Below are 22,732 nucleotides of genomic sequence, written 5' to 3'. Positions count from 1 at the left end.
CATAAGTATATCTAGCTTTGATCGCCCTTTTTGATAACTTTGTCTACTTACCCTCTGCTTCCCATTGACCACCTAACTACCTACATCTTCAACCCTTATCTCAAGTACATTAGGTTATTGTTGCAATCTCAACAGCGTCGTTCGCCATGTCTCAGCTTAGTTACGCCCGCTATGGCAAGGACAATGTCCGCCTCTACAAGGTCGATAAGGATCCTAACACCGGCATCCACAAGGTTGTTGAGCAAACAGTCTGCGTTCTACTCGAGGGAGATATCGAGACTTCGTACGCCTTCGCGCCGCGGTATTAGCATGAGATATATTGACAGTTTCTAGCTACACTAAAGCAGACAACTCTGTGGTAGTTGCGACCGATACGCAAAAGCAAACAACATACATCCTCGCCAAGCAAAACCCCATCGACCCGCCCGAGCAATTTGCTGCCATCATTGGCAACCACTTTGTCAAGACCTACCCTCACATTCACGCCGCCCACGTCAAGATCGTCCAGCACCGATGGACGCGCATGACTATCGACGGAAAAGCACACCCACACTCCTTCTTCCGTGACGGCGAAGAGACCCGCGTAGTCGAGTCAGTAACTCGCGAAAACGAGGGTGTCTCTATCCGATCCAAGATTGAGAAGCTCCTTGTGCTGAAGAGCACAGGATCAGCATTCCATGGCTTCCACCGCGATGAGTACACGCGCCTACCTGAGACATGGGACCGTATTTTGAGCACAGAGATTGAGGCTGGCTGGCAATGGAAGTTGTTCAAGAACCTAGATGAGGCCAAGGCCGTGGACTTCAACGCTGCATGGAAGGCGGCCAGGGACATTACCCTCAAGGTCTTTGCCGAGGATGACAGCGCCAGTGTACAGGCGACTATGTACAAAATGTGTGACCTGATCTTGGCCGCTGTTCCCCAGGTCGAGGCTGTGGACTATGCGCTGCCCAACAAGCACTACTTCGAAGTTGGTAAGTTGCGTCAAGTTTGATCTCTCACATCGGATTACTAACACAATGCCAGACCTCTCATGGCACAAGGGCATCAAGAACACCGGCAAGGATGCTACTGTCTTCGCTCCTCAATCAGACCCCAACGGCCTCATTCAGTGCACCGTCACCCGCAAGGGCACCAAGTCGAAGCTGTAGATACAGCAGCACGTTCCCGTTACACTTTGGTTTCTTGTATATTTCTTTCGGTTATCCAGTGACTTTCAAGGGGAAGATCGTCGAGCGAGAGTAGAACATTATACCACATTTTCTTTTTATACAGGGGGACGAGTGAGAGTAGAACACCTATCATGCGAGTAGAACGAATTCAACTTCTGGCTCGCTATCTTCCTTGACACCCTATGCATGTGACGTGAAGGTGCATGATCAATCTATCTGGTAAAACCTTAAATGCATTAAACATAACTCGTCTCATGCCCGCTCACAGTTCGACGAACCATGGAATCGCTTGAGATTACCCAACAACAAGACGTGGAATAATAAACCAAGTTCACGAAGCAACCAAACCAAAACTTAGGTCAAGCCCTGCAGTTTAGATTTACACGTCTTATACAAACCCAATTCTTGGTACATCTTCTCTTCCTCTTTGTGCCCACCCCCTCGTCATGATACTGGCGCCCCGGGAGCCTGTGTTTTCACTTCCGCGAATGTCTTCTTAACGTCTCCATGCTCCGTTATGCTCTGTCCACCGCCATTCCCCACTTGCAGAATGTTCTCTTTGTAAGGGTGCGCTCTTCCCTCAAAGGTCTTCAACCTCGCCAGCCTGTCCTTCCGTAACCTGTTCTTCGGCAACATACCGCTAACGGCCTTCCTCAACACTTCTCCACCTCCCCACTTGGCCATCATCCTGTCCATGGAGAGTTCTTTAAGAGAGCCGGGGCGGGTCGTGTGCGTGCGGTAGAGTTTCTGGAAGCGCTTCTTGCCGGTGGTGTGTAACTGAGAACAGTTCGTAGCCACGACGTAGTCACCACAGTCGGTAGAGGGGTCGAAGATGGGCTTGTGCTTTCCCATAAGGGTCAGGGCTATGGCAGAGGCGACGCGGCCCAGCGCGCGTGGGTCAGAGCCGATGTCGAGGTGGTGCCATGAGCGAGCGTATGCCAGGCGGGTCTATGCAAAAAATTTAGCTTTGGAAGTAGAAAAAGAGTAGAACATGACACCAGAGAGACAGTGGCAGCGATCATAGAGATATTGGGGTGCGGAGGTCCGATGAAATACACACCTTTCCAATCACTTGCGACATGTCGGGCTGCGAAGTCAATGCCCTGAAAGGCAGACCCTAGTTAAGCTATGAGAGGGTATGAAGTCTGAAATTCCCCGACAACGAGGGAAGGGAAGCTGCAAGCGCTATTGGTGGACTGGTCGCAGTGCAGTGAAGGTTGATGCCAAGCCCGCTATTCAGCATTTCCAACCTCACGTGATCGATCGATAAGATAAGCTCCGATGCCAGATCCGTCCATGGATGTTCGGCGGGGATTCGGGCCTGGATTTCAAAGCGACAGACGGCAAAGTCGCATGCCAACGACTTAATCTTTCTACCAATAGCACAAAGCTTTAAACAGGATTACAGCTAACTTCATTCCTTTCAAGATGACTGTTCCGTCGTTTGAAACCATCTTCGCGGTGCCGATGACCTGCCAGTCATGCATCAACGACATTGAAGGTTCTCTGCAGCAGTTGGGTGGTATGAGCGATCCCCACGCACGTCATTCAGCGTCTAACAAGATAGGTATCAACAAAGTCACTGCCAACCTCAAAGATCAACTAGTATCTATCGAGGGTACAGCAGCACCATCGGCAATCGTTGAAGCTATTCAAGCTACTGGTCGTGATGCAATTCTAAGAGGATCTGGAAAATCAGACAGTATGCTCCATCTGAATGTAAAGTTTGGACGTGTTATGATTCTGACATGAGAGCAGGCGCCGCAGTTTGCATTCTAGAATCACATGCACTGCATGTAGAGAACAAGGTTAGAGGGCTTGTGCGCATGGTGGAAGTGGCTCCAAGTATGACCATCATTGACCTGAGTATACGAGGATTGTCGCCTGGAACATACCATGCAACCATCCGCGAATCTGGCAACATATCCGACGGACCTGAATCTACCGGCGCCATCTGGGAACATCACAAAGCCAAACAGGAGGGCAAGCCGTGTCGAGGCGTCTTTGGAACCGTTCAGGTAGGGAAGGGTGGAGTCGGATCTGTGTTCCTGGACAGGCCCATCCACATCTGGGAGATGATCGGACGCAGCATCGTAGTTGCAAAGGAGCAAGACGGCAAGGTATGCGAAACCCGCTAATTGATCCGAGATCTAATCTGACCTTGGACAGCTTGATAAGAACGATCCGGATACGCTAGTAGGTGTCATTGCACGTAGCGCTGGGGTTTGGGACAGTGAGTGCTCTTGGTACCCCACGTGTTCTGCTTCTGGCGGCTCGTGTGCTCTAGATGGATGTATGCTAATGGCTGTTCAGACGACAAGACGGTATGTTCGTGTTCCGGAAAGACGGTCTGGCAGGAGAGAGAGGAGCAGCGCGACCGTGGGATGCTATGAGCTCAAGACAGACCAAGATAGACCAACAAGTCCACAAGTGCCGTTGAAGTGCCGTGTTGGTTTGGTGAGGAGAGATAATGCATGCACCTTGAAATCTAGGCCGAAACTAGGACTGCGCGAACACGGACTTTGCGAGGCCTGGCATAGTCATGCGTTCATGCCTGAGAAAAGCGCGGCGATGGGGTGAGTGGCTGCGCGGACGAATCGTCACGTGGCTGTCTCAGTCGGAGCTTTTTCATGTTACAGACTTCAAACGCCATCGCTCGATGATCGTAAGGGGGCCAGCAGTCGGATATTCGCTGCTGGCAGTCGGCGTCACCAAGCCAGGCTCCGGTCCTTTCGGAAGCGCTGGAGAGGACGGTCAGGCTCTCAGGACATCGGGAGGCGGTGGTGTCATGCTGCAATGGGCTGGGTTGCGGCGTCTTGGACTGGCGCGTAGCGCTGTGGCTCTCGGGCTTCACGGTGCAGGGGTCCAATCAGCGTGGCGGTCGCCGTGTCGGCCAAGGCTTGTCTCTCAAACGCGCTGGACCTCAGATTTGGCCTCCCCACCAGTAGCCCTCCTGCAACCGCCCGCCAAATTCCCACCGTGTCCCTGTCTCTTCCGAGTGCCGCCCTCGAAACCTCCTTCTCTCTCTCGAACGGCTTCCCAACTGTGCCTTAATTCCCACACCTGTACGATCGTTTACTTCCCCGCGCAACACACCAGGTACTTGTGTACCTCGACGACCATAATAGCCAGCACCCACCGCCTCTACCGCACCATAATTCACCACGTCGCGCACACCCACAAGCCCCGGCGGCTACTCTATAATCTGGCGGAATTGAGACGAGCACTTTGGGCAGTTTGCGTTTGACAAGGAACGCGACCCCTCGTCCCACGGTGGAGTGCTAGGAGAGGCCGTAGATTGAGGCTTGACGACACCATACTGCCGGGTAACAAGTGAAGATCACTCGTCATGTCTCTGAAGCAGGTGCGCTCCTTCTTCCTGCGTCTGTTTGTTCCTTCCGAGTCCAATTGCTGATAGGCGGGGTAGGAAATCGAAACCTGGGTGGCAGCCCTCGCCAGCTACGACAACAACGAGTTTGACGTCGCATTGAAGGTCTTTGACCAGATCTCCGACACGTCCAAGATTCTGTTCAACTGCGGCGTAATCCATGCCACTCTCGGCGAGCATGAGAAGGCGGTGAGTCAAGGATAACGGCTCCAATGCCACGAGCACGTGCTAATAGCTCTACAGGTAGATTGTTACCAGCGCGCTGTGCGTCTGGACCAATACCTCGCCGTCGCATACTTCCAACAGGGCGTCTCAAACTTCCTCATGGGCGATTTTGAGGAAGCCCTCGCCAACTTCAACGATACCCTCCTCTACTTGCGCGGAAACAACAATATTGACTACGAGCAATTGGGCCTGAAATTCAAGCTATACTCCTGCGAGGTGCTCTTCAACCGCGGTCTCTGCTACATTTACCTCCAGCAAAGAGACGCAGGTCTGCAGGATCTGTCCTTCGCAGCCAAAGAGAAGGTGGTGCCTGACCACGATGTCATTGACGAGGCCATTCGCGAGGAAGCTGAGGGCTACACCGTCTTCTCCATCCCCGTCGGTATCGTCTACCGTCCCAACGAAGCGAAGGTAAAGAACTTGAAGACAAAAGACTATCTTGGAAAGGCACGTCTTGTCGCTGCGTCAGACCGGGCTAATGCCTTCACTGGCTTCGCCGGTGCCGAGATTAAGAAGGGAGGACAAGCTGCAAAAGACGATAGGACTGAAGACAAGATCTCCTACGCCGCGACCAACCTAGTCAAACCAGAGCTTCAGAGCAGAGCTCGCCAGCAGTCAGAGCCGCCGATGAACCGTAATATGTTTCCACCTACACCGCCACCAGAGGCAGACAGGAGGTCTGGTGACAGGCGATCTGGTGGAGAGCGAAGACCTGCTGCCGATGCCCCGATGAGCCGCGCACAGTCCGTCCGAGGTGGCGGTCCTAAGCCCCAGCCTCTGAACCTCGGACGAGCTGCTTTCGACCAGCAAAGCAGCAACGAGCCCCCTCGCCGTCAGCCAACACAGCGCTCCGCCTCTGAGCGACCGCCGCCAAGCCGCTCAGAGTCAACACGAGACCGAGGACAACGCGATCCGCGAGACCAACGGGACCAGCGGGACCAGCGAGACCAGCGGGACCAGCGAGACCAGCGGGACCAACGAGACCAGCGAGATCAGCGGGATCGTGACTACAGGCCACGACGTCGTGGGTCTGATGACGATATCATCGACGACTACTATGACAACGACTCATACCCGCCTTCCCGCTCCAGTCGTGGCGCATATACTCGCTCAAAACAGAGCAGGCGGCCAGCTTACATCGAGGAAGAGGACGAGGACGACTACGACGGTAGTGATCTTGATGATGCTGAGTTTGAGATGATGTCCCGCTCGAAATCCAGGAGACGATCACCCGCTCGCTCCACCAGATCGGGTGGTAGCAACCGCGGTGCAGGTAGTAAGATCAGAGTCAAGGTTCACTCTAGTGACACGCGTTATGTTTTCATTAACTCGGATCAACTGATTACCGAATTCTGGCAACAGATTCGCGAGAAGTTTGGTGTGCGAAATAAATTCAAGGTGGAGTTCAAAGATGATGGCGACATGATCACCATGGCCGACCAAGATGATCTTGACATGGCCATTCAGACGGCGAAGAGCGTTGCTAGAAAGGAAGGCAGCGATATGGCGAAGATGGAGGTAAGTTTCGTAAGACAATTAGCTTCAAGACCATACACTGACTATTTTACCAGGTTTGGGTTAGAGAAGTATAGACTAGAGATACCCCAGCATCACGCATATTTACGAACGACATAACATTTCCTTATTACCTCTTCGGACGCCTATCAATTGCTCCGGCGTCTTTGATTTGATAGCGCCCAATTTTGCTGTAATTGTAGCGAGCATAATTGCTGGTTTTGTGGGCATGCATAAACCCTTGTACACTCTCTTTCACAGCCGGACTGTTGATCCGCTTATCAGAGTCGGCTTTGCATGTACAGATAGCGTAATCGAATCTTACGAATGAACAGCTACTACGAATGGTTGTTTTCTTAGCTATGTGATGTTCCTTGAACCATGTGCATTACCAGTATGCAGAGTACCTGCAGTAGATGATCGCATACAGTAAGGCCTTCTGCATGCGCCACCGGCGCGTCGAAGTACCAACAACCAGGTTCGCAGACTAACAATCGAGTTACTCTGCTGCGCCGCATGTTAATTGATTCTTGACGCCACCGTGCCGTATGAAAGCAATATGCCGAATACGAATCAACGTTGCTATTTGACTTTACAAACTGCTCCAGAACCAACACAGGCTGCTTTGTCCAACTGACTGGCGCTTAGAATGCCAACAGACAACTTCCGAGCGCCAAGGCACACTTCACGATAGCCAAACGATACCATCCGCCAACAGCTCGATCAGGACGTGTCTGAACATGCCACGCGTATACTTCTCATACGCCAGTTACGCGCCCGATAAGAATTCGCCGGAGCAACCCGGACGGTTGATCTCAGATCCGCTTGCCCAGCTTTTGCCTCGTGGAAAAAGAAATGCTCCCCCAAGAGCTCACACTATGCTCGCACCAGCCCGCAGGAGTTCCAACTCGACACTCGACGCGCGCCATAGCTGACACGAACGATGGTGGTAAATGAAGCTGAACAAACCAAAGAGGCGACGTGAAACTGTGGTCAAGCTCAGACTGTGTCTCGGAAAAGGGAAAAAGAAGAAGAAGAAAAAACTCATAGGGCGACTTGATCCGTAATGTGTATAGCTAAGCATTTCTGTGACAGCAAGACAGTGCTTGGTGTGTTCCAGCCATGTGGGTTACAGAACCGTTGTACGCGTCGATACAGGTGAGGCGCATGGTGTTTCAGATTACCATATGTCTTGGGATGACGTCGAGAGGGGTATGAAATGAGACTAGTTATCAAAAAATCTAGTTGAGATTGCTTCGGAGGAAAAAATCGGAATTGTTGTACATTTCGTTGCAAGATCGTCGAATGACCCCGGTTGTAGGTCGCATTTTGACCCTGCTTTCACACCATTGAGTATGCTATCCGTGCCTGAACGCCCTTCTCAATGCTCTTCCCAAGATGATATTTCCTTCTTTGTACATGGCGTCAAGGTTCGTCCATTGCCCTGCGATGGCTGCTCGCATTTGCCGCCTCGCTGTCACAGCGCCGGCGCATTGTCCCTTTGTGATGGATTTGGGTTTACGCGGGGAGTAGGATTTCCGCCCAGCTGCTGTGCAAGAATGTTACGCCGATCTGTACACCGTCGTCAGCGCTCGTCTTTGGTTCAATTCTCCTTCTTGTAAATCGTGTTCTGTTCCCCCTTCCGATATCTGCCATCGCATAGAGTATCTTACAGCAAACAACCCCGCAGCAGTAACAATACTCCTGTTCTCCTTGCTTGTAAAGGCCGAGACAGTGCTAGACGCGAAACTGGGTTCGTTGAGAGTACGGCCCTTGCCTGCCATTTGCTTGGGTGGCATTGTTACGGCGGTAAGCGTGAAGCTGCGAAATTCGTCAATATTGGGAACACGCGGCTTCTGTTTCACAGGGTTCGTACGATGTATAGAGGTTGCGATAGTGGTGGAGTAGTGTCGTGGGTGTGGTATCGATGCGCTTCGGTGATGGTGATTTTTGGGCGGCAGGGTCGAGCGTCATCACGGTTTGATTATGTAAGGTATCTGAAGCTGCGACTGCGCATGAGCCCTGCATATTCCACGGCATCAGTCTTCCATTTCATTTCAAGGCATTGTAATTGAAAGTACAACTGGCATAGAAAAGCACCACTGTATACGCGCAAAAAATATATATAGCATAGCATCGTACTATTACAAGTTGATCACAAGCACGGCTGAGCCTACCGCCCAGTCTACGCCCTCTACTAATAGCCATGTCGTGTGTTTTGGCCTACCGCTGAGCCACGTAATGAATGAATACGTTTGATAACCCCGTGTACCGAATCAGATATCCGCTATGCAAAAGATACCCGAGAGGAACTTGAACGCCGTGAATGCTTGTCTGAAAGCCTCAAAGGCGAGGCCAGACTAAATATCAGAGAATGGAAGAAAGGAAGCTCATAGAAGGTTGCCGCCATCGAAACTTTCTGCACCATGGAGATACAGCCCGAGTGGCCTACTCCTTCTTGCTTGCCAAGATACTGTACTGACCACCGCAACCAGCCCATACAAGCTTGGTCTCTCGCACAGCAGTATTGTCGATCATAGTCGGGACCTCGATCTCGTCATCAGTGCCCTGGCCCGTCTGGAAGTTCACCGAGAAACCCCATGAGTAGGCCTTGCCGGCCTCGTCAATGACGATAGAGTGTTCAGGGCCGCATGCGCCGGTGACAATGTTCTTGAGGTCAGGAAGGGGTGTCGGCTGTACAACAATTTTCGCCTTGCCGTTGTTCTTCAATACCTTGCTCTCATCCGTCTCTGCGTCAAGTTGGGAAGGAGGGAGGCCGGTCTGTGAACCATCGCAGCGACCCCAGACGAGCACTTGTCCATCCTTGGTAATGGCTAGGTTGTGATGCGAGCCTGCGTCGAGCGTATGAACGCCTTTGCCCTCCAAGCTGTGTACAATTTTAGGTTGTAGGACGCTGGCATCGTCTGCACCAGCATTCTCGGTGTAACCAGTTTCGCAGTAGTTGTTCGCACCCCAGCCCCAGACATGCCCGTCATCTGCGATTGCAAGACCGTGATAGTCACCGGATGCAATGTGCGTGATGCGTTGGCTGTGCTTCTTGATAGAGGTATCGTGGAAACCAACCTTGCTCGGCTGCAAAGCTTGGACGAGGTTGCGTTCGGTAACGCGGCGACCAAGCTGGTTCTGCTGGCCATTGCCCCAAGCCCATACATGGTGGTCCTTGTCAAGTGCGTAGACGTGGTTGGTACCGCACACGATCTGAGTAACCTTCTTTACGCCGTCAATATAGACAGGCCGAGGTGCAGTCTTGTTGTCGGTTGCGAATCCCATGATGCCTTCATTCTTTCGGAACGTGCCCCATCCATAAACAGCGCCCTCGGTAGTGAGGGCAAAAGAGCAGCTATCACCGGCAGCGACATCGACGAAGGTGGTGTCTTCAGGGAAAAACTCGGCCGGCACAGGCGCAGGTGTAGCCTCGGCATCGTTCAAGCCACCAGTCTCGTCTTCAGAATCAGAATCGGAGTCGTCCGCATCGAGATCGCGCATCTTGACGTTGGCGTTCGATGTGTCGCGCCCGAGGGCGTCGTTGTCGTTGACACCCCACGTCAGGATTTGGTTATCTTTGGTTAGTGCAACAACGTGCATGCCACCAGTAGCAATTTTGACGACATTCATGTTGGACAGAGTCTCGTTGTAACGCGGTCGCTTCACGTCGATGGCCTTGCTTGTAGCGCCAAGGCCGAGCTCACCAGAGGAACCTTCGCCGAAGACGAATACCTTCAAAGGTTCAGTGTAGCGGATCGAGTTGATCTCTGTCTTCTTGCCCTTGGCGCGGCGCGGGCCCTTGGGGTTTGGAACCAGAGCCGGATCAATCTTCTCGGCCTCTGGCTCTGGTGTTGCAGCCTTTGACGCGGCTTTTGGCGCAGCTTTGGGTGCAGCCTTCGGGCGCTCGACCTTTGGCTTCTTCACAGCGGGCGCAGGCGCGTCTTCGGCCTCGGGTTCGCTTTCTTCGTCCTTCTTGCGCTTTGTCGTCTTCTTAGGCGCGGCTTTGGGTTCAGGCGCGGGAGTTTCGGTCTTCTTTGCGCGACTGCGTCCAGTGGCTAGACCCGTCTTAGCAGATAGCCCTACTTTGGACGCGTTGACCTTACGCTTTTGTGGTGCTGCCTTGACTTCCTCGGCGTCTTCATCAGCCATTTCGACGTCTTCGGCGTCTTCAACCTCCTCGGCTATGCCATTGGCAACAGGCGCGTCTTCGGCCTTCTTTGCGCCTCTTCGTGGGACTGCGAGGTTGGTTAGCGGTGGCCTGATTTCCCTGGGTGGGCGTGACGTACCGGCGCCGTTTACTTTCACCTCTTTGGCATCTTTCTTCTCGGCGGGCTTTGCGCTCGCAGAACGGGAAGCTCTAGCCATTTTGCGCGACACGAACGAGAGGTGATGCGCGTAAAAAGTGTTTGGGTGGAAAGTTGTTGTGAGGTGGCTGGTGTTGTCGTGTATAGAAAAATGTTGAACTGTATTTGGCAAGCATGGCGCTAGACTTTACATGGACCAGCTCGCTGCAGCCACGGCCCGTCAACCATTCATCGCGTACGTCACTGCCTGATTGGCTGACCATCAACTGTTGACCGTCCGACACTCACAACATCTAGCATCACCTGCCTCATCTGCCTCATCAACACTGCAACGTCTTCTTGTGCTTTCACACACTGCTTTAACGTATTGCATCCCAGTCTCTGTCGTTCGTCATCAAAATACATCCAGCCATTGCCCAGTACCTAGATGGTCGCCTGATACAACCGCAGTTCGCGAAAGGGGCAAGTAGCACAGCATCTTGCCTTTCAACATGTTTCACAAATCTATTGTTCTTTCTACGCTTCTGAAAGGGATTTCCTGCGTCCAGCCTGAGGCGCCGTCCCCTAAAGCGGCTCCCCTGCGTGATCTACCTTGGGCGCAACTTAACTTCCTGCATACTACTGATATCCATGGGTGGTGGGGAGGCCATCTACAAGAGTAGGTTGCCGAAAAACGCCTTCACCTGAAATTTACTATGTTGACACACGTCGATCTGACCAACTGCAGGGCGTCGTTTTCGTCCGATTGGGGCGACTATGTCTCATTTGCTCAGCACATGCGTGACAAAGCAGACGCGGATGGGTCGGACTTTCTTCTTGTAGACACCGGAGACAGAGTAGAGGGAAACGCTATCTACGATTCCTCTAAGCCTCGAGGAAAGTTAGTGGGGCCCTGCATTCAATACACGTGGACCTACACTGACTTCGTGCCCCAATATCTAGATTTACTTACGAAATTGCCAAAGAACAAAACATCGATCTGATCTGTTCTGGGAATCACGAACTTTACAAAGCAAACACTGCCGAGGGTGAATACTTCCATACAGTTCCTGACTTCAAAGAGAACTACTTGGCTTCCAATCTAGACATCTATAACCCCAAGACCGGAAAGCTGGAGCCACTCGCGCCGCGCTTCAAGAAATTCACTACAAAGAACCAAGGCATACGTATCCTAGCTTTTGGATTCATTTTCGATTTTACAGGCAATGCAAACAACACTGTGGTTCACAGAGTCGAAGACACGGTGCATGAAGAGTGGTTCAAGGAAGCCCTCAAAGATCAAGACATCGACCTGATCATCGTCTTTGGTCACGTCGATATCCGTTCTGAAGAGTATGCAGTGCTCTTCTCTACCATTCGTTCCCTGCACTGGGATACGCCTATCCAGTTCTTCGGAGGTCATACGCATATCCGTGATTATAAGGTTTTTGACGCCAAAGCTGCTGCTCTCGAAAGTGGGCGGTATATGGAGACGCTCGGCTTTGCGTCTATCAACGGTCTCAGTACTCGCGGCACGAAAGATAGAGCGCCTGCACTCCAGAGCCCAAAGCTCACATTCTCTCGTCGATATATTGACAACAACCTTTACTCGATGCAACACCACAGCGGGAAGGACGCGAAATCGTTCGCAACTGACCATGGGAAAAAAGTTTCCAAGGCGATCGGCGAAGCCAGAGAATCTCTCGGCCTTGGAAAGGTCTATGGCTGTGCGCCACAAGATCTTTGGATCAGTCGTCGCCCTTACCCGCACAACGAGAGTATCTTCACTTGGATTGAGGAACAGCTACTACCTCAGACTATCGAGAAATCCGATCGCATCCAGAATGGCAAGAAGGCGTTTGTGATTACCAACACCGGTGCCATCCGTTTTGACATTTTCAAGGGAGCTTTCACCAAGGACACGAAGTTCCTAGTCTCGCCGTTCACAAGTGGTATCCGGTATATCAAGGACGTACCTTACAAAGCCGCCAGCCAAGTACTCAAACTTTTGAACAACGAAGGACCTATTATGCTGGCCATGATGGAAAGCAACGCATTCCTGCAGCCCCCAGAGGTTTTAGCAGCACGGTCTCGACCGCACATGCTCACATCTTTCGAGTCTGCTTTTGCCGACCTCCATGAAGGCCAAACACTTCTCCGCGATATGGATGAGCCAAAGCCTTTCCCAGGTTATACCACCAAAGACGATGCCGGCACGGACGGCGACGACACAGTTCATGAGCCTATCGCCTTTTACAATGTTCCAAACTGCATCCAGTCAGCTGTTGGCTTCGATCGACCAGGGAACAAAATCCAAGAACCAGAAACCGTTGATCTCATGTATAATCAGTTCATTGAGAAATGGATATTGCTGGCGCTTGAGTACTTGGGTGCACAGCGTGGGCTGAAGGATACTGAGGCATTTGACAACGAGAAAAGCTTCACAGATATTATGACGGAGTGGGTGGAAGAACATTGGAGGAGTGAAGGTAAGGGATGTTGAGAGTAATCAAGAACTGGGTTTCTTTTGCTCTGTCCGTCAGGTAGATGTTGTAATCCCGCACTCTGCACATGTGCCTGCGCATGGAACTACGTCCACGCAGGCTAGCGACTCTCATTACAGTCAGGCATTTCCTGTCTTTGCAGACTTCCAGATCGTGGATGGAAGAAGATCTAGTTCAACCCAATATGCTTCGCCCGAAAAACGCCTCGCCATGATAAAGTATGCCGTTCCAAAACTCCAAATTGCCCATCTATATCGTCTGCCGACTATCGTCCTCCTCGGGCGGCGCGGGCTTGTTCTCTTTCGCTAGCATTGTATCTGTATGAAGTGTTAGCCCCTTTCCGGGACGTCATTACCGCTGATGTCTCTGCATCTCTGCATTCTGGCAGCGCATCAGCTTGTCGCGATCGGCGGCGGGAACGTACTTGAGAAGCTTTTCGATGAGATCGACGTGGGTAAGAATCATGCGGCGGCAGCAGTAGCGTTGGAGACCGATCTCGTCGAGGGCCTCACTAGATGTGGTACACGTTAGCGAATGTCTTGTGTCGGTATGGGACTGGTAGTAGTATTGAACAAGGTCGAGTTTGGCTGCAAGGTAGGCGTGCTGGGGTGTTCTATGAATGAGACTTCTTACGCTTCTTCTTTGCCTTCACTGAGAATGGTCATGTACTTCTCCCATAGGTCGCCCGTGACCTAGGAACTCTGTGAGTAAGGGCGCGCATGAGCTAGAATGTACTTGTAGTACCTTGCCGCACGAAAAGCAACGGATGGGAACAATCATCTTGGTGATTTGGGGGTATTCGCGTTGTTTAAGAGGACACGCGATCACGTTCTGATAGCTGTGGAAGCGCGCAAAGGTAAGGTGAGGTTGTCGTGATGCCGGACGCTGGTGGACGCTGTCTCAAAGAAAGTTGCGGGCGCGCTAAGGACGCGGGCGGTGAAAAGCTCGGGCCAGGCTCCATCGAAAAAGTTCAACTTCGACATGTCGATGCTACACGAACTTCACGACTTCCACCTTTGCGGATTCTTACACGCAAGTCTACTCGAGACTCAGCTAGGATGGAGGACGCGACTCCCCAATTGAAGAGGAAGGCCGAGGAAGCTGCAGCACAGAAGAGGGCCAAGAAGCAGAGGAAGAACGAGGCTGCCGCTGCCGCTGCGCTCAACCATGGTCGCAACGACGAATCTTCAAACGGTGCAACCGGTGCAACGCCCAAGTCGAATGCGTCTACGCCAAAGAAGCGATCGACGTCTACCCCGAAAGCGAACGGTGCGAGCAAAGATGCACCGGCTGAAGTCAACGGAGCACTGGACATGTCAGGATTATCAAAGGCAGCTCTCAAGAAGCAGGAAAAGAAGGACAGAAAGGAAAGGAACAGACAAGAGCGCAACGAACTGATCGAGGCCGAGGTATCAGGCATAGTCAAAAAGAAGAAGAGCAAGAAGACTGATAGGTGGGCTTCGTCACCCGCTCATGGAGGATGGTTCCTGCCAGCCGACCCTGTCTTCTCGCCCGACGAGAAATACCTGCTCATTGCCAACGCCAAGTCACTTCGCGTCTATGCAACCGAAACATCGTTGCTCGTCAATACACTTTCCGAAGATGACATAGGCGCTCTCACAGCTTATGCTCTATCACCCACGAACCCCCATCTCGTGTACGTCGCATACTCAATTGGGCACATAATACTGTGGAACTGGGTGGTCGGCAAGAAAGCTGGTCGATGGAACATTGGTGCTACAGTCCGCCACATGACAGTCATTGCGCAGTCAGACTCCTCCGAGGATGATCTTACATATTGTCATGAAACTGACGAGGGACACACCATCAGTGTGCACGCACTTCGTACGAAGCGTCAAGATACCCGGACAGAACTCAAGCAAGCCAAGCAAATACTGAGCAGTGCGAGCTCTGCAATCCGCGGTGTCCAGGTACTTCTGCAAGGCAAGTACGTCGTGGTTTCTACATCTGACTCTCTCGTGGTCGGAAAGCGCACGAAGGCTAGCAAGACATCATTCGAGGACTTGGAGTACGTCTGGCGGGAATTCAAATTCTCAAAGCACATCACGACCTTTAATGTCTATCACCGCGAGCATCAAGAGAATGACAACGGAAACAAGACTCCACAAAGTCAAAGGGATGTTCTTGACATTGCTGTTGGGGAAGGGGCCGGTGCGATCCTTCTTTTCGAAGACATTCTAGCTTCTTTTGCTGCAGTTGAGAAAGGCAATGCCGAAAGCTTCAGGCCCAAGAGACTCCATTGGCATAGAGATGCGATAGGGTCTGTCAAGTGGTCGTTGGATGGCAACTACCTTATCTCGGGAGGTGACGAGACCGTCCTTACGATGTGGCAGCTTGCTACTGGACAACCACAGCATCTACCTCATCTTTCCGCGGCTATTGAGAACGTTGTGGTTTCTCCCACGGGCTCAGCGTATGCATTGACACTGGCTAACAATTCTGTCATTGTTCTTTCTACCACCGAGCTCGAGGCCCGCACAAACATCATCGGCATCCAATCACGTCGAATTGACGTCGAACAGCTATCTAAGGATGCTGACAACACGTTTGGTATCTTTGATGCAGTGCCCATGGCTGTCAACCCGGTCAACTCGACCGAAGTGTTCTTCGCTGTACCATCGTCACAACCTCGTCACAACAAGAAAGACGAAGGTTTCAGACCTGAGCCGTACCTACAGACATTTGACCTCGCGAATGATCGCGCCAAAGGGCGACAGGCACTCACCCGCAACAATGCGACGGAACCCAATGTCGCCCCTGATGGACGCCAAATCAAGGAGCCTACAGTTACGCATATCCAAGTCAGCCATGACGGAGAATGGCTTGCGACAATCGATGAGGTAAGTTCTGACTATCTGAGATGCATGTAAGACATACACTGACTTCGTGCCTATTGCAGTGGGTACCGTCACAACTGGACACTCGTTATGTGAATGAAGGTATTCCAGAGTTCAATGAACAGGAACGCCTGCGCCGCCGCGAGGTGTATCTCAAGGTCTGGCGACGCGACAAAAGCAGCGCGCAATGGAAGTTGGAAACACGCATTGACGCACCACACTTCTTCGAAGACGTATGTGGTAATGGGCGAGTATTCCATCTTGTCGCTGATCCGGCTACTGCGGGCTTCGCAACTGTCGGCGAAGATCACGTCGTACGGATATGGAGACCTAAGACACGATCACGCGATGGAGTCATCGTTCGTGGGGCCCAACAGGAAGGTCTGGTCACCTGGTCGCTCGACCGGTCCATTGAAATCAACGACAAGCTCGACATCACCGAAGGTTCACAGCGAACCTTACCGCCACGCACTTCACGATTGGCCTTTTCATCCGATGGCTCGGTCCTTGCTGCTTCAATTTCTTGGGATTTGGAAGAAGACGCCGGTGTCACACATCTGATCGACGTTCAATCTGCAACCGTTCGACGATCACTCACTGAGATCGATGTAACGGCCCTCTCTGGACTTGGGTTCGTCGGGCAATATCTTATAGTGGTTGCTGATGCCATCACCGTCTGGGATATGGTCTCTGACGGACTCGCATACAGCATACCAATCGATACTCCCGGCATCGGACGCCTAGAGCGCGCACCGCTCGTCCGACTAGCTTGCAACGGCACTGACGGTACATTCGCTGTATCACTACCTCGGTTCGAGAAGAACGAATCTACTCCTACTCCCACTAAGAAGGTTTCGTCTAGGATGTTTATATATGGACCAGAGCATCAGAAGCCCATTTGGAAAGACACATATTCCAGTATTACCATGGGTCTTGCATCTCAGAAAAGCGGTTACGTTGTTCTTGACTCAAAGGCGTACTTCAGGACCATCACCCCAAGTGCTGGGTCGTTGCAGCTGCTGACTCCTCCACCAGAGGAGCAACTCGAAATGCATCATATCTCCTACCCTGAGGATAGCGAGGAAGACGACTCTGGCAAGCCTTTGGCGAAACTGTTGGTTTCTGATGATCTCACTCAAGATATTGAGCGTGACGAGCAGGTCTTCAGCATGCAGGATTTGCAGAACGTGCTGCATGACGGTTCTGTCCCTCCCCCGCCGCAGGGTTTGTTTAGTAATATTTTGGCGCTCATTGGGAAGCCGCAAACGGCATCAGCATAGGGGGCTGCCGTCGTGTAATATAGTTTTGACAAAATACTACGATATGGAGATGTTTTACTTGAACTGGCTGTACAAGGTGATACTCTCGGTGAAGCTAAACACCTAGCGTGGGGCAGGCAACTCATCGGGTAGGCGCATGAAGAACAATGACACCATACAAGAAGAACGGAGCGATGGTAGCAAACTTCAAACACGCTTCCTGGCTTTTCGCAAGGTCGGTTCTACCATCTCTACACATCAATCTCATTCACTAAAATCAGAAGCCCATATAAACGGACATGAGCGCTTCTGTGCTCGCCTCACGAATATACGGCAACGCTGTGGACCTTCCGACTTGACTAGTATTGCATGACCTCTCTGTCGCCAAAAAAAAAAGCTTCCCAAACTTCAAAAATAATCAGGTTTGCCCGCTCGCGGAATCGAACCGCGGATCTTCGCATATCAAACATATGCTGCGTACGAGTGCGACGCAGTACCACTGTGCTAAGCGGGCAACTTGGATGATGGAGTTTGAAATTAGATAAAAATCATAAGTAGATGATTGACAGCAAAGTCACTACCGTGGTAAGATGATCATGTTGGCGGTGGACGATGTTTTGGTGGGGTCAAGTGTCGTTGAGTCGAGAACTGTGGATGGACTCGCTACCCATGCTGGTCTTGGTATGGCGTGTCGAATACCACATTACGAGCTACGAATGACCGCGAACGGCAGGATTGACTCGCTAGGATACAGAAAGCATGTCGCTAACCCTAACAAAATGTGATGCATGTAGTGACTAGTGCGCTGCCTTAAAGTAACATATAGTCGCCTATTCTCACATTTCGATCTTTGAGAAATATCTTCATGTACACTTTACAGGTTCTTCTCCAGGGGCAAGGTCCTTCTCTGCTGACTCGTCTTGTCCGCATGTAAGAAGGGTAGATTACGTACTCGCTTTCTTCGCAAGCGCGTTGGCAGATTGGTACTGACAATCTGATAATGGCATGTGCTTCCGCCAAATACACAAATCAACTGGATGCACTAACGTGGAAGCGTTGCATGTGCCATCAGCAGAATGGCTTCTTGACTGATAACCACAACGCAAAGACAGGCTGGATCCTTGCTCTCTACGTTTTCTTCCGTGCGAGTTACTCTTGAGTGGTTTCCCGTTTAATCCAGGAACAAGCTGACCAGCATTGGAGATAGAGGTTCATCGATCACGAGTTTACAGTATTCTACGCTCCTCGCGTATCGTCGACAATTTCCCAGTTGCGAGTCTTTGACTAGTACTGATCATACTAGGATTGGACCGTCCATCATAAATACTGTTTAGCGTTGTCTTACAAAGGCGGAGGTGCGAGCCAGTAGCGTGCGCTCAAACTTGGGTTCGAGTTGACAGCAGATAGACTCCCTGACTTCCCAACCTGTCAGCTGGAAACCTGAAGCTTTTTCATGGCGTCCCGTATCTTCATTGGCGAGTGCCTTCCGTGGAGTTTTGTCTCGCTGATGCGATTATGATTGAGCTGCTCTAGGTGTGCGCTCTTCGTACGATTGCTGCGTCATATAGATACCGCTGAGACTTACGTGAGTGTTGAGATACCGGCGGGTGTGTATGAGTTGGTAACCAATAGTTGTAAAGATGGTGCTTAGTGATGCACGTAGTAGCGCAGCTATGTGCTTAGAAACATGGCCTGGACCCGAATTGATATCCGGACAGACCGTCGACTGGAAAGAATCCATAGCAGGAGTCGGAATGCAATGGAGAATGCATATCATTTTTGGATTGAAGAAATGCTTTCGTCGGCGGCACACGTGGCCAGTTGCGGGTTGAGCGATTTGGTGGCTTAGAGAGTATCCTACTAGAGATTCGCTTGCGTGATTTTACTTGGAGACGGGGGCTGGTCGCTCGCTTGAAGATCCTCACTTGGTTGTTAGAATATGCCGCAATCTGATGAAGTACCTAAAGCGGTAACGCTATGGCGAAGACTGGTACCGACGTTAGACTGAACGTGGTGAAGAGGACGTGAGGTGGGCGGAGCAAACGCTGACCCACTCGCCGCATGCCAGCAAAGAAGCGATGTGCGTGCGGCGCGCACAATGGCGCATCTCGGTGTAGAGCTGTTGACGCGGGGTTCTGGTGTTCGTAAACATGTGGTGGCTCAGGCTTCCAAGGACCGCATCGTGCACTTGGCATAGTCGACTCATACTTGGTCAGAAAGCGACGTGAAGTCGCATCGCAGCATTGCGTTGCTATGGTGCCGCAGCATGCATATATGCGAGTTCTTGGATTTGGCGATTAGCGGTCTCCTGACCAGCCTCGTACAGCTTCAGCGGTGAAGTCAGGCCAACGGATACGTGTCGAAGCGAGTCGTACGGTTAGACTGGACCCATGCGAGCCGCACTACTCAATGGCACAAAAGGGCTGTGCGCGTGGAGATGAGAGACTCGGTAATCGCAATCCGGTATACGAAGCGACGGCTGAAAGCGCCACAAGCTGTGCTTTCCTCTTTCGGGATCGTTCGTCCTGGAAGCACGCCCTCGCCGGAGCCGGTGTAGTGGGAAAGGGCGGAGCGGAGACGGATGGTACGGACGCACTGTTCACCGTTTTTTGTTTGTGCCTGACACTTGACGCACAGATGCCAAAAGCTCAGGACATTGGACAGTCGGGCTGTAGAAGCGCAAAAGTAATGAATTGAAGACGATGACGAGTGCGCAAATAGCCTAATCGCAGGCTGTCTGCCACTGAGCACGCGATTGCGAAGAATGCGCATGATCGTGTCATCAAATTACACTGGTTCATGCAGGGTCGTTAGCGGGTTTGTCAGAAGGTATTTTTCAGCATCAATGACAAAGCCAGCCCGCGTACCAATGACAGCCGGGGTGCAGACGGGAGTTAGTAATTCTGTAATTGTGAAGTCGGGACAAATGACAGTGTCGGAGCCCAGGCATGATTGGTGCCTTGTATTTGATGATGATGTGCTTGGGCGCGGGGGTGAGAGTGAGTGGCAGGTCCGCGTGGCCTAGATGGTGGCTTTTGACGATGCGGACGAAAGACGTGAGGATAGCCAAACGCCGATGTGCTAGGCAGCCGCGAAACCAAGGTTGCAGCGCATCGGCCGAGGCGAGGACTATGTAGGAAAACGCAAACAATTCGCAGTAAGCCTAACGGTGAGTTTGTCGCGCGGAGGGATTGTGCAGCGTCGGGCCCGACAGGGCTGCGCGCGCTGTCAAGGTGCAACAGAGGCGCCTTGGGCGAGAGGGTGACGGGGCCACGTTTTGACAGCCACAGATTCAGGGCTGACCGCTCTGCTTGTACAGAGGTCCGTGGCTTAGCCCTTACGACAGCGCATCCTAGCAGCGCAGGCAGCCAGGCAGGCAGCCAGACAGGCTCAATCAGCCCAAGCAGTCAGTGCAAAGAAAAAAAAAAGGAAAACCCTGATGGCGCGATGTGGGAGCGACTTGTGTGATGCAATTCATCGTGAGTTAGTAAACGCCGACAAACAGCGAGACGCCGATTAGGCTAGCCATGTGCAGAGCATGTGCTGGGCAGACTGTATATCCGCGCAACGTCCGGTGTCCGCTTCGTAACGCCCGTATGTGCATGCGGGCGAAAGTCTCTACGACCGACCGGGCTGTCTCGTAAGCCGCGCTAGCACCCCTGCAGTCGTGTGAATCATAGTGTGTTAGCTCACCGCATCCGTCCCTGCTCGGCCAAGAGCGGTGGAAACATGCCAATAATTCCGAGAACCCGTTATCCATCCTCTTTGCGTCAGGGAAACATAAGAAACACGCGTGCCCTCGCTTCAGATTCCATCACCAGCTCAAACACCAGTCCACAACACCACAGCGAATAACCGACTACCCCAGACTCCGGCTTGCCCATCATCACCGCTACCACAAACCATCAATTACATCACACCTTCCCAGCTTCCATACACGCTCGGATCACCTTCCCTCGATTGGCCGCTGCTTTAAGGTAGGTTTGCACCCGCGTCTCTCCAAGTCATAAACCAAACTGACTCACATTTTTTAGCCTCTCACCACAGACTACTGCCTTATACATAACAAACATCATGCCTTCCTCATCGCATCTCCGCATACAAACCTCCTTCGAGCCCTTTACCGCCGAGACCACCCGCTCCCACTTTGTCTCTTCACCACCGCAAAAGAAGCAGAAGATGTCTCTCACCCAAACCTACTACATTGCTGCCTCCGCCCGCTCCAAGCTCGGCAAAGAGGCATGCAGGGCCGACCACGACCTCCGCCTTCTCGTTGGACACGCAAATCTCCTCGACAGCCTCATGATTGAGCTCCAAGACGCCGAACGCCAGCAAGAACAATGGTTCAACCAGACCATGGCCAAGGCCTCCAAGTCCGAAGAGCCCCGCCACATCCAATGGGCCGACAGCATTGCTGAGGAGGAAGACGACGACGACGAGTCCGACTCGGACTCTGAGAACGAAGACGACTTCGACATGATCCCACTGCCTCGCCGCATCGCTCAGTCACCAGTTCAGATCAGCACAATGGAGGTCGACGAGGACGAGGATGAGGACGAATTCTACGACGACATGGAGGACGACTCGGAGCTCGCTCTTACTCGAGTGCCATCGCAACTACAATCACCACCCGAGCTCACCTACGAAGAAGAGTCCGATGACGAGTCACCACCTACATCTCCCCCACAAGCGTCTTTCAACTTCTCCGACAAGGAGGCCATGCTTACAACAACCTTCTACGACGCAAAACCAGCCTCGCAAGACATCGAGGACCATCCGCTGTTCATGGATACCACCGCTCCGCTCATCTCAAGTTATTAGGCCAGCACATCAACGTGTTCTGACCTTTTGATTTTTGATCTAGCATTTTCAGCGAGCGTGTCCTTTACAGCATAGCGTGGTATTTGAGCATTATATCCTTTGGTTTTATTTTATTGGCATATACCGCAGGGGCGGTTGGGATCTTCACGAAGATATCAGGAAGCTACTCTACTCTGAAATGTTGCATGGATATGGGATAGCAGGATTTGGGATATTGGTCGCGAGCGGTTCGAAGTCTCCCGAAGGCGATGGTCGAGACTCCCGCCTATAGCTAGATTTTCAATGATGATCATTACACCCACAAAAAACAATCTCCACACTCTTCAGGTGATGCTCTACTATCGCTGCACTCTGCATGCTAATCACATCCTATCGGGTCACAGGCACACTTGCCATGCATGACTGATGAACTGTCACCAGCACATAGTACAAAAACCCCACGCATTACAGTTGTCTGCCAATTTGCGCAGTCACACATGTGTTACTGGGAAATTCTAGGGTTGACCGACTTTTGGCCAGTGCGTCAGACCCTGGCCCTCGCATGCCTCCCGCATAGGGCGGGCACCTCGCATCGCGGCCACGGCTGCTTTTCGCCGAGCGAGCCTCTCGCATGGCGGAGCGACGCTTTCGCATCGCCTTCGCATCGCCTGCCTGATGAAAGTACACTTCCGGTCAATCAACGTCGTATCCCCGCATACAGA

The 22,732-nt window shown here is 52.0% G+C and overlaps 9 protein-coding genes across 9 annotated transcripts; 5 read left to right on the top strand and 4 right to left on the bottom strand.

The window, feature by feature from the left end:
* Window positions 1–146: 146 nt before the first annotated feature.
* On the top strand, window positions 147–1,151 carry GT037_000910 (uricase; the record flags this gene model as incomplete). The annotated part of the gene is made up of 3 exons (XM_038925957.1): window positions 147–283; window positions 334–974; window positions 1,027–1,151. The coding sequence occupies 3 exons, from the start codon at window positions 147–149 to the stop codon at window positions 1,149–1,151; spliced, it is 903 nt and encodes a 300-aa protein (XP_038791813.1).
* Window positions 1,152–1,616: 465 nt separating this feature from the next.
* On the bottom strand, window positions 1,617–2,253 carry GT037_000909 (mitochondrial 54s ribosomal protein 23; the record flags this gene model as incomplete). The annotated part of the gene is made up of 2 exons (XM_038925956.1): window positions 1,617–2,120; window positions 2,233–2,253. 2 exons carry the CDS (start codon window positions 2,251–2,253, stop codon window positions 1,617–1,619), a joined length of 525 nt encoding a protein of 174 aa, XP_038791812.1.
* A 347-nt stretch (window positions 2,254–2,600) lies between these two features.
* GT037_000908 (uncharacterized protein) lies at window positions 2,601–6,377 on the top strand (the record flags this gene model as incomplete). Its single annotated transcript, XM_038925955.1, has 8 exons — window positions 2,601–2,694; window positions 2,740–2,874; window positions 2,931–3,292; window positions 3,342–3,405; window positions 3,486–3,496; window positions 4,600–4,749; window positions 4,804–6,303; window positions 6,357–6,377. 8 exons carry the CDS (start codon window positions 2,601–2,603, stop codon window positions 6,375–6,377), a joined length of 2,337 nt encoding a protein of 778 aa, XP_038791811.1.
* A 1,441-nt stretch (window positions 6,378–7,818) lies between these two features.
* On the bottom strand, window positions 7,819–8,274 carry GT037_000907 (uncharacterized protein; the record flags this gene model as incomplete). The annotated part of the gene is made up of 3 exons (XM_038925954.1): window positions 7,819–7,872; window positions 7,974–8,121; window positions 8,177–8,274. The coding sequence occupies 3 exons, from the start codon at window positions 8,272–8,274 to the stop codon at window positions 7,819–7,821; spliced, it is 300 nt and encodes a 99-aa protein (XP_038791810.1).
* Window positions 8,275–8,748: 474 nt separating this feature from the next.
* GT037_000906 (uncharacterized protein) lies at window positions 8,749–10,671 on the bottom strand (the record flags this gene model as incomplete). The annotated part of the gene is made up of 2 exons (XM_038925953.1): window positions 8,749–10,541; window positions 10,593–10,671. The coding sequence occupies 2 exons, from the start codon at window positions 10,669–10,671 to the stop codon at window positions 8,749–8,751; spliced, it is 1,872 nt and encodes a 623-aa protein (XP_038791809.1).
* Window positions 10,672–11,101: 430 nt separating this feature from the next.
* On the top strand, window positions 11,102–13,092 carry GT037_000905 (ser thr protein phosphatase family; the record flags this gene model as incomplete). The annotated part of the gene is made up of 3 exons (XM_038925952.1): window positions 11,102–11,268; window positions 11,338–11,490; window positions 11,553–13,092. The coding sequence occupies 3 exons, from the start codon at window positions 11,102–11,104 to the stop codon at window positions 13,090–13,092; spliced, it is 1,860 nt and encodes a 619-aa protein (XP_038791808.1).
* Window positions 13,093–13,444: 352 nt separating this feature from the next.
* Window positions 13,445–13,873, bottom strand: GT037_000904 (dna-directed rna polymerases n 8 kda subunit superfamily; the record flags this gene model as incomplete). Its single annotated transcript, XM_038925951.1, has 3 exons — window positions 13,445–13,604; window positions 13,727–13,785; window positions 13,838–13,873. The coding sequence occupies 3 exons, from the start codon at window positions 13,871–13,873 to the stop codon at window positions 13,445–13,447; spliced, it is 255 nt and encodes an 84-aa protein (XP_038791807.1).
* Window positions 13,874–14,151: 278 nt separating this feature from the next.
* On the top strand, window positions 14,152–17,231 carry GT037_000903 (uncharacterized protein; the record flags this gene model as incomplete). Its single annotated transcript, XM_038925950.1, has 2 exons — window positions 14,152–15,954; window positions 16,014–17,231. 2 exons carry the CDS (start codon window positions 14,152–14,154, stop codon window positions 17,229–17,231), a joined length of 3,021 nt encoding a protein of 1,006 aa, XP_038791806.1.
* A 4,053-nt stretch (window positions 17,232–21,284) lies between these two features.
* Window positions 21,285–22,031, top strand: GT037_000902 (uncharacterized protein; the record flags this gene model as incomplete). Its single annotated transcript, XM_038925949.1, has 1 exon — window positions 21,285–22,031. The coding sequence occupies one exon, from the start codon at window positions 21,285–21,287 to the stop codon at window positions 22,029–22,031; it is 747 nt and encodes a 248-aa protein (XP_038791805.1).
* Window positions 22,032–22,732: the final 701 nt, after the last annotated feature.

The sequence above is a fragment of the Alternaria burnsii genome (assembly GCF_013036055.1).
Source record: "Alternaria burnsii strain CBS107.38 chromosome Unknown 705, whole genome shotgun sequence".
NCBI classification, from domain to species: Eukaryota; Fungi; Ascomycota; class Dothideomycetes; order Pleosporales; family Pleosporaceae; genus Alternaria; species Alternaria burnsii.
The sequence above is the reverse complement of the archived record's forward strand: the minus strand, read 5'-3'. Positions and strand labels throughout refer to the sequence as shown.